Source organism: Copadichromis virginalis, linkage group LG19, assembly GCF_057382275.1.
Source record: "Copadichromis virginalis isolate Kocher_CV1m ecotype Utaka linkage group LG19, C_Virginalis_male_GT1.1, whole genome shotgun sequence".
Lineage (NCBI taxonomy): Eukaryota > Metazoa > Chordata > Actinopteri > Cichliformes > Cichlidae > Copadichromis > Copadichromis virginalis.
In genome coordinates, this window is record NC_140636.1 from 30,918,098 (window position 1) to 30,932,975 (window position 14,878).

Sequence of the window (14,878 nt, forward strand, 5' to 3'; positions counted from 1 at the left end):
AATAGGAAAACTCATCAGTGATCATTTCCTTTCCTTCATGTACTGCTACTGACTCTATAATACACTGCTGTCGCAGTGTGATAACTCACAGATGATTCAAAGTTTGGTCCACATACGTGTAAGCCTGAAGTCAATTAGGCCACAAGCTGTGAAGTGTTATAAAAGTAGTCGGGGGTGGATGGGTGGGGGGGCTCGGGTGATGTGAAGGAATCATCTGTGTTTGGCTGGTGGCTGTCTGCCAGCACGGTTGTTTATTCTCTGTAGCGGTCGATCTATTTTACAGCCCAGATGGCTGTGATTGCTTTAGGAGAGAGAGATATGAGCTACCTGACAAGGATTACAATGAAATCTGTCTTTATGCGCCATCGTTTTTCATAACGTGCTCCTCCACTTACATTTTGCTCATGCATTATTTGGTCAATATAATCTGTCAGATTTAATACATTTCCTTTTAGTGTTATAATAAATAAAACAGTTATAATAAACAGCAACCCAGCCGGGGATGACTGCATTTTCAAGTCCACACAGTCATCATTTATAAAGTGCTTAACAAACCTGAACATCACAGCTAACAGGTGGGTTTTCTCATTTCAGTGCAGCTAGCCAAACAATGAAGAACCACTTACTGCTTAAGAGACACAGAGTGGAAGTGGACAGCATATCCTTGGTTTCTCATTATTGCAGGCAGGGGCTGTACAAAAGTGACCCCCTTAGACTTGTGTATAGTTTTAGTCCCCCTGTTTTCCAGTGAGTTATCAGTGTTGCTAGTCTGTTAGCCTTATCAGCCAACCAACCAACCTGGTGACATCACATTCTGTACTGGCACAAGATGGCGCTGAACATGTTCTAACTTTAGCTTTAAGAGCTTATTTCTTATATTTAGCGTCACAGAGAGTGTTAAATCTATGTCTGTTTCTAAGAGCAGGGTAGTGAGGTAGTGTTTCATGTCCACTTTAAGTCTGGTATCAGCGGATCAGCAGCCGCAGACATACGTTTTCATGACATTGAGGCTACAGCTGTTGCGTTCTTACTATCAAGCCCTCCTGAACCTGAGAAATCATCAGGAGCATCTTACCTAGGATAAGGAGAAGAAGTAGTGGTCCAACGTAGTCTTTTTAAATGAAAGTAAGTTTTGCATTTTATTTGAAAATCAGGGTCCTGGACTCTGGAGGAAGGGCGGAGAGGCAGTAAATCCAAGGTGTTTGAAATCCAGTCTGAATTTTCCTCAGTCTGTGATGATTTGGGGTGCCATGTCATCTGCGGGTGTTGGTGGCAGTTGAGCCACTGTGTTTTTATCAAGTCCAAAGTCAACACAGTCGTCTAGAGGAGATTTTAGAGCACTTCATTCTTCCATCTGCTGACAAGCTCATATTGCCAGAATTGCTATCAAATGGTTTGCTGACCATGTTATTATTGTGCTTGACTGGTCAGCCCACTCTCCTGGTCTAATCTATGGAGTAAGAAACACTCCACTGAAGAATACAGACAAACTGTGACTAAGGTCACAATAAAAAAAAACTCTGAGCTTCAATAACATCACAGCAGTGCCACAAACTCTCCTGTGGCTTGCTATACTGCCTATAGGACTGTGCTCGAGTGAAATATATTTATTGTCTCACAAATGATTGTACGTAAGAATCTCAAATTGCTTTCCAGACTCAGGTTCAAGGATACAAATGGAAACAAAGTAATAGAAAGTCAGTGTGAAGCTGAGGCTTGAATTCTCCTTTCGTTGAACATTTTGTTTTGATTTCACATGAAAATTACTTTTCACCAACTGTCAGTACTAATGCTTCATGTACAACTGATGTCACATGACTTTTTACTGCTTACTGCAAATGCATTTGTATTGATGGTGTGGTTTAGACTTGAAGGTTTCCATTTTTCCATACATATTCAAGCAGATGCACGAGCATGTTTTAATCCACATTTTAACCCTTTGTGCTGTAAACCAGCCTTGATGTCAAGACTGCAGTGTGGAATTTCAAAAAAGTTAAATAATCTCTTATATGGACTTGTTCCAGAAGTCCTGCCTCTCCCACAGCGCTGTCCAGGAAACAAATAAAAACAGATCCTGAACCAAATTTAAACTGCTTGTTCTTTAATGTCAGCTTATTCACTTGTGCTGTTGTCTTGTCTTTTGTGATGACGCTAAAAGCCATTACACAAAGTCTGTGTGTGATGAGAGAGCTCTTCCGGGATGTGAGAGCACTCTGAAATTGCTCGCTGGATGCGTTTGCCAGTAATGGGTGAATAAATAAGATGGAGTGAGCAGAATGAGAATAGATAAGTAGTGCGGTGGGTTAGAAATGTTTTCATGGAACAGCTGGAATCGAGCTCGCAGTGCGATTCCTTTAAGGACAACATATATTCCCTGAAGTGCTGCACTTAGTGCTAATTTATTGTTTATGTCTATACGCCTTATCATAATATTGCATTTTTCCAGCATTGGCAATACACGAAGTGCTTAAATCAGCTATACAGAATTCAGGTAGTTAACGTGGTATAAATTTAAAATAACATAAACATGTTATTTTATTTAGCAGCTTAAGGAACCATAAATTAGATCTAAAAATAAAGTGAAAATTGGACTCCATCCCACAAGCATGATGATTTCTAAAGCTGCTCTTTATCTGCTCAGTGACAAAAACGCAACTGCTTCCTAAACTTAACTTGTATTTGTGACTTGTGTTCGAAGCCCCCACACATCCACAAAATGAGCTTTAAATATCTTTTTTTTTCTCCCTGCACAAAATGACTCAAAAATCTGGATCAGAAATGGGGACTGGTGACGAGTTAAAAATAAAAATCCAATTTCACAACTCCTCTTCTTCTTGACAGAAAAGGGTCGTGTGATTGTAGGTAAACTGACTGCTGGTGTCATGGCAGTCAGGCCCATTTGTGTGGGGGTGTTTTTCGTCTTTGGGTGAAGCTCTGCAGCTGGGCCCATGGAAAATAAATGATTATCTGGCTGCGAATCACCCAGTTCCACTATGAGGATGCTCCAGATTAGGTTCTGTTATAGAGTTCAAAAGATTGTTGGGTGAGCGAGTCTCGCTCCAAAAACCTCTTTTGTTGCAGAAGAAGAACAATCTTGTATCGCTGTTGTTTTTCAAATCCATGAAGGATAACACCAAGAGCTTGACTGGGCTGTGAGTTGGAGCTTCGCACTGCTGACTGTGTAATTCATCTGTGCCTGTAGCATTCATTTGCATAGTGTTTGCGCAAGTGAGCATTCACTGAACCACCTGCTAAGTCTTCTGATTACCACTCTGCTCTGCAGAGATTAGAAAAAAAAGGTCTTTACATGACTAAATGGTGCATGAAGGAGATTCTACCCACTGACCATACGCTGCTTGCCTCTCCACTGCACCAAAAAAACCCTCCCATCTCTGCAGTGGTATGTGATGCAGTGTTAACAGTGACTGACTTAAACTTCTTCAGATAAATGAAAGAAAATAATATCTCTAATTTAATGTATTTATTCTTTATTAAACACATGCATCACACGTCCTCTTATTTTTGTGTCCTGGTCTCTATCCAAGAAGAGGAAACTGACTCACAGAAGGCATAAACTCACAACTTTTGGAGACTTTCTGTTGTGCTGTGTTGTTCCCTGCGAGAGTGAGCTCGCAGACTTTGATCCTGCCTGTTTATTTCTCTGATATTACTTTCAGAGTGTGGAGCTGGCTGTTCAATCACAAGTCTTTGGGAAACTGATCAACAAGCACCTTTGATTTGCCTAATGAAGTCAGGTTGCTACGTGTAATTGCTTGATGAAGTGAATAATGAGGATGCGCCTGACGCTGAGCTGGAAAAACAAGTAAAGAACTCCTCGAGTCGATTTAGTAAACATTAAATTTGGGATTTTTTTTTTTACTTCTTCTGCCAGTTGAACTAATTTGATGTAAATTCAATTTATTTTGCAGCGCTGCGTCGACTATGGCATGAAGTGTCTCCAGCTGGGGAGGAACAGAGTATAGAAGTGGCAGATTAGGAAACAGTTAAGAACCGTTAGTGCTGAGCGGGTCTCTATTTATGCATCTTTTCCTGCTCCCCCGCCCTTCCTCCCTGCTTTCTCGTGCCTCCTCGCACGCTCCCATCGAAACAAACACATCAGAGACAGACAGCCTGCTTTGGAGACTCGTCTGCTAACATGCTGTGTGTGTAATCACTATATTTTCAGTCTCCAAATCCGTCTTGCTCTCTCTGATTTCACAAAAATGGGAACGAGTCTCTTGATGTGCAATAAATGAAACAAATCTTACTTCGCATGTTATTCTGCGTCTGTTTTGAGAGACTTTTGCTCGGCGTGGACTGAAAACAATGACTCCAAAATGTAGGCAACTGCTCAGATGACAATTGGCTGTAACTGGAGAAGGATCAATATTGGCTGAGGGGGGGGTGCATTATGATGCTTTAACACGGACTCCTTATAAAATCAATCGCTCTAAATCACTTTGCAATGTTCATCCACGAAGCCAGATGGATGTGACAATGGCAGCAGCCTTCCAGTGCAGAGGATTTAGAAAAAAATGAGCTTCTACAAGTTGATGATAGAGTCATAAAGAGGCCTTTTGTCTTCACAGACAAGTCTGTCTTTAAAATCCCGCCCTCGGTGACTGAAATAACCATGATAATTATTATGATTGATGTGTGTCGCAAGTGTCTGCCCACTGCTTTGGGAGTGGATTGACGCCACGTTAAAACTTTGTTCCAAACATGAACGAACAAGCAGTCTGAATGGAAGTCACAACTACAGATGAATTCCACAAACGCCATTTATTACTCGTTGATGTTTCGCTTACACTGTCTGTCTTGGATATACTGTCCCGCCGCGAGTGATCAGCGGCTGCTAGAATCTGAATCAATCTCAGCTTAGCAAGCGTTGAGCAATTACTTGGATGACTCCTCAGCCTCTTTTGTTCTGCCAAATCTGGAGGCACTGGCATCGCGCGCAGTGTCTTTTATTGTTCTCCCATAATGTTGAATCGCCAAATGTCATGTATTTTCCACAACAAGATACATGTAATTTGGGAGATGGCTCTACTGGGAGTGCATAGTGGAAATAATTGCGCAGCTGTGCAGGACAGGAAAAGGACTCCTAATGGTGTGAATGTGACTCCCGTCTACAGTAAATAAATAGATGAATAGTGTTCAGAATAGATTTAGTAGCTTGAACACTGCACTAAAAATACACATCATGGTCCATTTTTTTAAATTAGCTTGAGATGATTGTAATCACAAGCCACCACAAAGAAAAAAATATTCACATGAAAGTGAACGTCAGCATAAAAACTTCAGCTAAAACACAACAATGAGAGGGTCGTGAAACTACATTTCACACATATCAGCAACAAGTACATAAAGAAAAGCATTAAAGTTTAAAAAGAACCACAAATACTTCTACTGCAGGCCATAAATCCCATAAATGCCCTCACTTACACACCATTAAAATCACATGCAACACTGTAATTGATTTCCAATTGTAAGATGAGAAGAAGTGTTGTCTTCACAGCTTTCCTTTTCATAAGAAAAGGAGAGGGGAAATGCTCATGCTCATGGAGAAGAGAACTTCCTAGAATGTCCTCCGGACTTCTCTCTTGATGTATTTGACACATTTGCTTGGCTAAGAGACGTCAGAAAGCAACATATTGCGTCATGATCTAAAGAAACAGCCGAGAGATCCTCTGAAAAGGGTTGCAAAAAATGTATTTTATGAGCTTTTGGGACACATACTGGGAAAGCAGCGGTGAACCTTCCCAGGAGCAGTCTATCAAAAATACTCCAAAAGCGCATGAATGGCTCATCCAGGGGGTCACAAAAGAACCCAGAACAACATCTAAAGAACTGCAGTCCTCACTTGTCTCATGATTAAAGAGGCATCCATGAGGAAAAATCACTGCTGACCTAAAAGAACACAGAGGCCCATCTCACATTTTAGATTCTGGTTCAGGTTACTTTATTAATCCCCCAAAATGGCAAACTGTTTGCTGCTTAACCACACATGCTACTCACAAACTGACACAACCTACAGCTTTTAAACAAGAATCACAATCAGTGTTGCATGTCAAGGCACAGAATAACAAGAAATAAGTTCAAGGAAGAAAACAAAGTGAATACAGCCAAAGTAATGATGGTATGAAGTATCTGTTTGTTCTACACTGCACTCTCAGAAATAGGGGTACCAAAGTGTACCAAAAAGGGTACAAATGCTTGTCGCTGGGGGTGTTCCTTTTTGAAGGACATTTCTGTACCCTTTAGGCTTGGTACATTTTTGTACCTTATGAAGTTGTACCATCTGAAGTACAATCATGTACTTTCCTAAGACATAAATGTACCTTGAAACTATAGTACAGAAATGTTCCCTTGAAAAGGGTACAATAGGGTACCTATGAGGGTACCCCCCCAGCGACAACCTATTTCGTACCTAAAGAGACAAAAATGTACCCCCAATAGTCCAAAATATTTGGTTATTTAACCATTTATTTTCGATAATAGAATCACATCAAAGCACTTAAACAACCACAGGAATACATCCTTGATTACATTCGTATATTGCCATAGGACATAGGTGTCAAACTCTGGCCCGCGGGCCAAATTTGGCCCGCAGCCTAATTACATTTGGCCCACGAAGCCATACCAGATTACTATTAGAGCTGGCCTACTGGTATTATACAGCTAATATATACATTGTTTAGTATTAAGCTTTGCTTGTTCCACATTCAGTTTTTCACCAAAACTTGTTTGAGTCCATAAGAAGAGATTCATTCTTATATCTGGAGGAAGATATTTTTCAATAAATATTAATGTTAGCCCGCGACCTTGTTCTAGATTTGAATTTTGGCCCACTGTGTATTTGAGTTTGACACCCCTGCCATAGGACATGTCAAGAAAAATACATTCATTTAAAAAAAAAAAAAAAAAAAAAGAAGAAGAAAAAAAGTAAACAATCACATAAAGACATTAAACACCTGAACACAATGTTTTGACGGATCACAGAGATGGCATGTATTTAAAAAACTGTCCACACAAATGTTTTGCTCTACTTCAACAAGCACGCACATACATACGCACGCACGCACGCACACGCACACATACATAAAAATGTTCTTGCAATCACGTCACACAGAATACCTCAAGGACACAAACCGCCTATCATCAACTTAATAGGTGTCTAGAGCTTGAAAGTCTAATTCATTTCCTGGATTGAACAGGATCCAGTCATTGTCAACTGCCACTTGGTAAGCATGGAAATGACATTCACAAGTGCAAGGAAGTAACAGTTTCCCACACAATACCCAACAAGTATCAACATTCAAAATATACTTGATTTTAAAGAATTGAGGTATGGCTTCAGTGTGTACATGGCCAACTACAAAAACATCCTCAAGTTCATATTTGACACTGCTGACAGATATAGCAGACACACGCTGAAGCACTTTATCCTGAAAATGCACATCTGTAAAACTTTTGTTCATTTCCAGAGCATTCTGTAAGTCACCTGGCAGAGATGAAAATGGCACACTGACACTTGTGCTGAGTGAATGTTCAAAGTCAACAAGCAACTTATCTGAAGAAAACTCCCAGCACTGTTTCATTTGATGACGATTGCTAAGAGTTGCAGTGATGTTTACAAAGTTTTTGCATTTACTCGCTAGATTTTTGAAATATTGATGCTTGCTTTCATATCTCATACACCACAAAGGGCGAAGAGGACCATACATCAAAATCAGCATTGGGTAGTCAATAAGGTAGTGACACTTGGGTGGGGGCGTATTTAATAGAGTTGGTTAAGTACCCTGGCGACACTTACTGGCAGGGGTTTGTCTCCCTGGTCTCCTATGTTGACAATGCAGTTCTGAAGAAAGACAAGTGTTTTCTTGAAGTATGCAGGGTAGGTCATGTTGAACACGAAGAAGGTGGAGAATGCTGAGATGTAGGCCTCATCCAGCGAGCGGCACGAGCAAACATCCACTCCTTCAACTGTTACAACACAGCAACACTGTCTTAAGAGGGCAGTTGTCCAACTCTTATCCTTCATTCGAATGGTTGGGTATGGACTCGTGGGAGTATTCTGCAGAAGAGGAAGAAAAACATTAGTATACAGTATGTTTAAGCAATATGTGCCAAGTGAATTTTCAACAGATTCCTCAAATTACCTTCTTTATTTGCTAGAAAACAAAACTGTCTATTCTGATAACCTGTAAACATGGCCCATACTCCAAACAAAAAGCTTCTTGACCAATGACTGTTGTGGTAGTGTTTGATAAGCTGCTAAAGTTTGACATAATATTCAAGGGCAAAAGCAATCACCCCTGACAGTGACAGTACCTGTGAAGAAGAATTTCCCTAAGGGGACAATAAAGGTCTATCTATCTATATAAACACCAGACAAAACCCAAGAGCACAGCAGCACTGTGGATTAACAGCAGTGTTTCCCCTACATTAGCTTAGCTGTGATGCTGAACCGCAGCTGAATTCAGCTCCATGCCAACAAAACACCAAGAATGAAACTTGTGGCCAAAGGCTATGCATTGCATCATGCATTTACCTCTCCAAGGATGATGAAATCTTCTATCTTCTCCTTGAAGATGGATGGCAAGAGAAGTGCCCCCTTGAAGTCAATTCCTAGGTCATACAGATGCAAATGCACATCATTAGATTTTGATAGCATGCAAATTCCCATTAACATGCTCTTCACATGACACTATGGTACATCAATTATCTTTGGAAGAGAGAGCAAATGAATTGTCACAAAATTTACTATTTGTATGAGGTCAAATTAGCACCTGTAATGTCTTCAGCCAGTGCATTCTCTCTTGCCTCCATGTAGACCTTCTTCAGTGGCAAATCCTTGGTCATTTGAAGAACAGCAGTGAAGTTTTTGCTAAAGCGGCGACAGATGTTGTCTTGGCAGGGATGCATTAAATCAACCTCATCACACAACTGGAAATGAAAAGAGCAGAATAGACAAAAGAATGACATTTTACATTGAGGATTTAAACTTTTGACATGTTTAAAGACACAGACTGGAGATAAATGTAAAGTGCTTTAACCCTTGAACAAAAATTCTAAAGCTAATAAACAGATTGATTAATCAGTTAGTACAGAAAATAATAATAATCAGATTTAGAGACAAAAAAAATCATTAGCTGTTTCCCCAATCATCTTAACAATTCTTGGGTTGCAGACAGTGTCCCTGCGCAGAGCTTACAGTTCTCATATTCGAAAATCCCAAATCCCACTAAGTAGGTGGAATGGTACAAATGTGTACCTTCCATTGTTTAAAATCCCTTTGAGCGGGAAACACGTTAGATGGGATGAATTTTGCTTAGAGAACGATTTTGTTAATACCTATATTTACATACTAGCATGTTTTGAGAAATTATTGATTTTTTTACATTGTTGTACACGGTTAGTGACTATTTATTGATAAAACACTGGAATACGGCGGGCAGACAGACGTTGAACATTCCACCAACAGTCTAAATAGTCCACATTTGTACCTTTCTGTTTAAAACTTAGCTAACTGCTAGCATTCACCCATGTTAAAGCTAGCTCTTCGGACTTTTGCTAACTCTACTGTAAAATTACACGTTGTAATTTTTATAAAAACACAAAATCACACCCGACTTACCTCTAAGCCTTTGCGCCTCGTCGTCTGACATCAATGCCTTCTTCCATCAACTTTTTAAGGAGCTCCTCCGTGTCGATAACCCCCTGAGAGTCATTTTCTGCGTCAACGCTAGTCAGCGCGGAGGCGGAGCACTCATCGCTGCTGGCTTTTCAGCCTTTGGGATTAATGCGCGTTGCGAACTTGATACATGGACATTGTGGTATTAATGCGTTTGGAAACCGTTATGCTGTCTTGGCGAACTATATTTGTAACTTACAAAATGTAGTCACCGTAATATAAAAATCTGCTTGACATTTTAACTTCCAAAGAACCTCGGTTTAACTTGATGTTGCAAATTCCATAAAAACCTCCCAATTAATGAACAATTCTAGGATGTAGTAAAAGCGAAAAAGTAAATGGCCAAACATAACAGTAATATGATTTCACGTTTTTGAAGGCTACAACCAAGATTTAAAACATTAAAAATTATAACTGAAACTTAATAAAATGGAAATGGACCAGTTTTTTTTAACATCATTTGGTTGTGCCTGCATGTCATTGTGTGTGTTTTTAAAATATAATTTAACATAACTTACACAAAGGTAGGTTACAGATATTCTTTGCATCATAGGATAATTTATGTACAGAGGAGAGGACCAACAGATTTGATTATAACATGTAGCTTTTATGAGCACACTCACATCTCATATGAATTTTACAATTAACCAGGCCCATCCAGATTTTCCCATGCTGACCCATTACCACATTCTGCCACTGTCACTGCAGTACAGGTCAAAATGGTACAGATTTGTACTTTATTTCAAATTGTACCTTTAAAGGGGCATTTCTGGACTTTTAAAGACCAGTATTGTACTTTTAAGGGAACATTTTTTTTAAATGTACCTATAGGTACAAAATGTTCTTCTCTCGTACCTCTATTTCTGAGAGTGTGGGGTACAAGGTAACAGCTTGTGATGGCTTCGGGCTGCTTTGCTGCGTCGGGACCTGGACGACTTGCTGTATCGACTGAGCAATGAATTCTGCTCTCTACCAGAAAATCCTGAAGGAGAATATCCACCCATCATGTCCTGCCCCGAAACTCAAGAACACTTGGGGTTATGCAGCAGGACAATGATCCAAAACAAACCAACAAGTCTATCAATGAATGGAAAAGAAAAAGAGTGTGCCCTCCTCAAGTCTGGACTTTGATTTTGCCATCCATGCTCAAAATCCCTCCAATGTGACTGATTTAAAACAATCCTTAAAAGAACAGTGGGCAAAAATTTCTCCAGAGATGAGAAAAAGTTTTTTAGGTTCGGCGAACCCTTTTCTCTTAATAAATGACATCATCATTTAAGAACTGCGTCTTTTTGTTTGTAATATTTTATCTAATACTAAAATTTGATCTGAAACATGAAAAAGTGACAATAAAAGAGCTAAAACTGCGCATTTTTTTTTAGTTGTTTTTGGTGTGTAGTTGAAATTCCTTGCTATGTGATGAAATAACTCAACAGTAACACAGCTGGGTTCCATCGCTGTGTAAATAACCAAGGTATTGGATGATGCTGGTCGTGGATGATGCGCTTCCCACTGCGCTCCAACACCTCAGATCACGTGACTAGCAGGCGCACAAAGCGCAGCCTTTATAACCGCCTGCTCCGGCAAACCCACACACCCCACCGGCTGCCTGCTTGGCTTTACTGTATGTTTGACACTAGCAGTATCCGAGGAGTCAGCTCGTGATTATTAAACCACCAAAGCAAGAACAACAACCAACAGATTTTTATTCTCGCTTCCAGTTTTTGGGTTTTCAGTTACTTTAAATGTTGGTCAGGAGTGAAGGCAGAAACAGCAGACCGGTTTACTCCCAGTGTAACTGAATTGTTTTTATTTCTATTTTTTATTTATTTATTTTTTTCGCGTAATGGATCCGTGCTGGGTATTTGTAGCGAGAAAATCAAGGTAAGCGTTTTTCGCAGTTTTGTTTTTCTTTATTTGTTCTTGTGAGTGCTGCTGGTAGCTTCCATACTACTATCGCGCTCTCGCCTTTTGAAAAACTGTTAATAATTAATACCATCATTACCGACATTACAATGTAAATGATCCATCGGACAGATACAGTCGCTCTTCATCGTGTCCCTCCCTTGATGTCTAATTAGTCCAGTGATTGCTGCAAAATATCGTAATGCTTAATGACCTTCTTTAATTAATAAGAAATCCCTCTATGTCCTACATTCTTAATGCAGTGATTTCCCCCGAGGCTGCACAGGTTTGTCATCAACTGTTCAGTTTCCCACTATTGTCTGGGATGCATCTGTTGTGGAGTCAGCTGGTCGATACACAGAATAACTCCTAGTAACAAATTCATCTTCCACTATATTAATCTTTAAATAAGAGCTGGCACTATCTCCTGTATTGAATATGTTTTAATGTGATGTAACAAGAGGTACTTTCTTGTGTTCTAATAAATAATTGCATTTTTCTTCATAGATGTGCTCTTCTACACTCCTAATACCTCACATACCTCTCCACTGAGCATCTCTACAGCCTAAAAAAACAATGAAGCTGGCTTTGCACAGGATAGCAGGCACCACGGTGAGCACCTTAACAACAGGTGTCCAGTATTTCGGCTCCAATGATGCCATCTACGACGACCCCTCAGCAGACTTGAGGCTGATCAAGAATGGATTCCACTATGAGAAAACTCACTCTGCTCCCATCAGCAGCTCCTTTCCCGGGATTGTCTCTGGAAGCAAGGAGGTCATTTTCAGCGCCCTCTCTCCCATTTTTCCCACCAATGTCTCAGACTTGCTGCTGGGTAATGCTACCGCTGTGGAGAGTGGAGGAGCGCCACAGTGCGCTGAAAACTTAGCAGACAATATGGAGTGTTTTATGATCCTCACTCCCGGCCAGCAGCTCGCGGTTGCCATCTTGGCACTCACTCTGGGTACATTTACTGTGCTGGAGAACCTCGTGGTGCTGTGCGTGATCCTGCACTCCCAGACCCTTCGATCCCGCCCTTCATACCACTTCATTGGCAGCTTGGCTGTGGCTGATCTAATAGGAAGCATCATCTTTGTTTACAGCTTCTTGGACTTCCATGTCCTCCACCGAAAGGACAGCCCTAATATTTTCCTCTTCAAGCTGGCTGGGGTTATTGCCTCCTTCACTGCCTCTGTGGGCAGCTTGTTTCTCACTGCAATAGACCGCTACGTCTCCATCCACAGGCCTATGGCGTACAAGCGAATCATCACAAAGACTAAAGCTGTCATTGCATTCAGCATGATGTGGACCATCTCCATCATCATCTCACTGCTGCCGCTGCTGGGCTGGAACTGCAAGCGTCTCGGGTCAGTCTGCTCTGACATTTTCCCTCTAATTGACCAAAAGTACCTGATGTTTTGGATTGGGATGACGAGCATTTTGCTCTTATTCATCATCTACGCCTATATGTTCATCCTCTGGAAGTCTCATCACCACGCAGTCCGCATGCTAAGCCGCACCTCTCAGAGAAGCGTGATTGTCTACACCGCAGAGGGGGCTAAAGTGCAGACGGTAAGGCCTGACCAAGCCCGTATGGACCTCCGTCTGGCTAAAACCCTGGTCTTGATCCTGGTGGCCCTCATCATCTGCTGGGGTCCACTCCTAGCCATCATGGTTTACGACCTCTTTGGGAAGGTGAACGACTTCATCAAGACCATTTTTGCCTTTTGCAGCATGCTCTGCCTGCTCAACTCCACCGTGAACCCTGTGATCTACGCCATGAGGAGCAAGGACCTGCGCAGGGCCTTCCTCAACATTTGCCATATGTGCCGGGGAGCAACGCAGACTCTGGACAGCAGCGCTGAGAGTGACTGGAACATCAAGAGCGTGAGAGCCACAGCAGGCAGGGCGGGGATAGATGGAGGAAACTGTGCAAAGACTCGAATTAAAGTAGCCCAGGTTACAGTTTCTGGAGGGACTGACACTTCTGCTGCAGAGCCGGTCTAATAAAAGACGGTCCAATCTGCTCAAGACAACTGTGAAGTCAGGATAGTGTAGAATAGCCCCCATCCTCCTAGTGCACTCTTCTGTGACTGTGAAATGTGCCAAAATGACTGACAAACAGAACTGAAAGCAAGTTTTTGTTGTTGTTTTTTAATCTGTAATGTTATAAAACTGGATCCCTGTAGAGTGGAGTGTGATTAGTCTAATGAGGGCTGTACTTATTTCATTATGTTCTCATTTTTGCGAAAAATGAGTTGTCTGACTGACAATGGCAATTTTATGAAGAATAATTCAATAAATATTATAGGTGTAAGAAAAAAGGGCATTTCTCTCCATTGTTACAAAGCAAATGCTATGCTTTGTTATCTTTGCTGTTGTCTGATTTTTTTTTACAGATTTAGCAGTAAAGACAAACTGCATTTGAAGATTTTCACATTACATTATACGGCAACATTGTGGCAGTCATGCAAGGTGAAAATGTGTCCATCCTCATACAAAATAGCAGTTTGGAATAACAGAACATTGCTGTAAGTAAAAGCATTTCATTAATAATTTTCAAGTGACTATTGATGATTTTGTAAGTCCATGATATTGTGAAGTTTGTCAGTACCTTATTTATTTATTTTGAAAAGCAAAGTGTTGAACTATGAATGGCCTTTTGATCAGATCAAAACTATAGCCTGTGGTGTTTTGGGAGTGTTGCTTAGCTGCTTTTTTTCACACCGGCTTACAAAAAAAAAGAGCATCTTTTGTACAAATCTACACTGTCATATTCCTGTGAAGCATACTTTGTGCCACTGTGTCTCATTCCTGTGTGTAAATGGAAGAATGTGCTCGAAAATGTGAAATTTGTCTATTTTTATCATAACTTTGTCAACATGCCTGGTATCTTTTTCAATAAAATGGTGAAAATCAGCTTATCGGTACCTAAACTTACTGCGCACACACGCACAATACGGTTTTTTTTCTTTTCTTTTCAAAGTCAAAAATGTATGTCACTATCTGGGGTATTGGAGTGTCACATGTTCTACAAGTAAAGGTGAGTTTTGAGTGTGATTGGCCTTAAAGTAAGATATTTTACTTTTTCAGAAACAAGACAAAAGCTATTAATGTAAATATTTCAGAGTCATGAAAGTGTCATCTTTCCTTTCTTTAACCTTTCGCCTTGTGACCCCTTGGTACTTTTTAGGAGTTAGTAGAAGAATAAACTCCTATGTGTCTTTTTGTGAAACACTGCCCTCATGTGGTGATAATTATCTTCACATTTGAACT

General features: G+C 40.6%; 2 protein-coding genes across 3 annotated transcripts; one reads left to right on the forward strand and one right to left on the reverse strand.

Moving 5' to 3' along the window:
- Positions 1–5,945: 5,945 nt before the first annotated feature.
- On the reverse strand, positions 5,946–9,806 carry LOC146686466 (uncharacterized). 2 transcript variants are annotated; one of them, XM_085442159.1, is made up of 4 exons: positions 9,641–9,806; positions 8,793–8,949; positions 8,555–8,631; positions 5,946–8,077 (listed from the first exon to the last, which is right to left on the reverse strand). In XM_085442159.1, the coding sequence occupies exons 2-4, from the start codon at positions 8,926–8,928 to the stop codon at positions 7,781–7,783; spliced, it is 510 nt and encodes a 169-aa protein (XP_085298285.1). In that variant the 5' UTR covers positions 8,929–8,949; positions 9,641–9,806; the 3' UTR covers positions 5,946–7,780. The 2 variants fall into 2 exon arrangements, with proteins under 2 accessions (XP_085298285.1, XP_085298284.1); XM_085442158.1 differs by lacking the exon at positions 9,641–9,806 and having other exon boundaries at positions 8,793–9,500.
- A 1,504-nt stretch (positions 9,807–11,310) lies between these two features.
- On the forward strand, positions 11,311–14,561 carry LOC146686467 (cannabinoid receptor type 1B-like). Its single transcript, XM_085442262.1, has 2 exons — positions 11,311–11,581; positions 12,110–14,561. Exon 2 carries the CDS (start codon positions 12,179–12,181, stop codon positions 13,607–13,609), a length of 1,431 nt encoding a protein of 476 aa, XP_085298388.1. The 5' UTR covers positions 11,311–11,581; positions 12,110–12,178; the 3' UTR covers positions 13,610–14,561.
- The last annotated feature ends 317 nt before the right edge of the window (positions 14,562–14,878 follow it).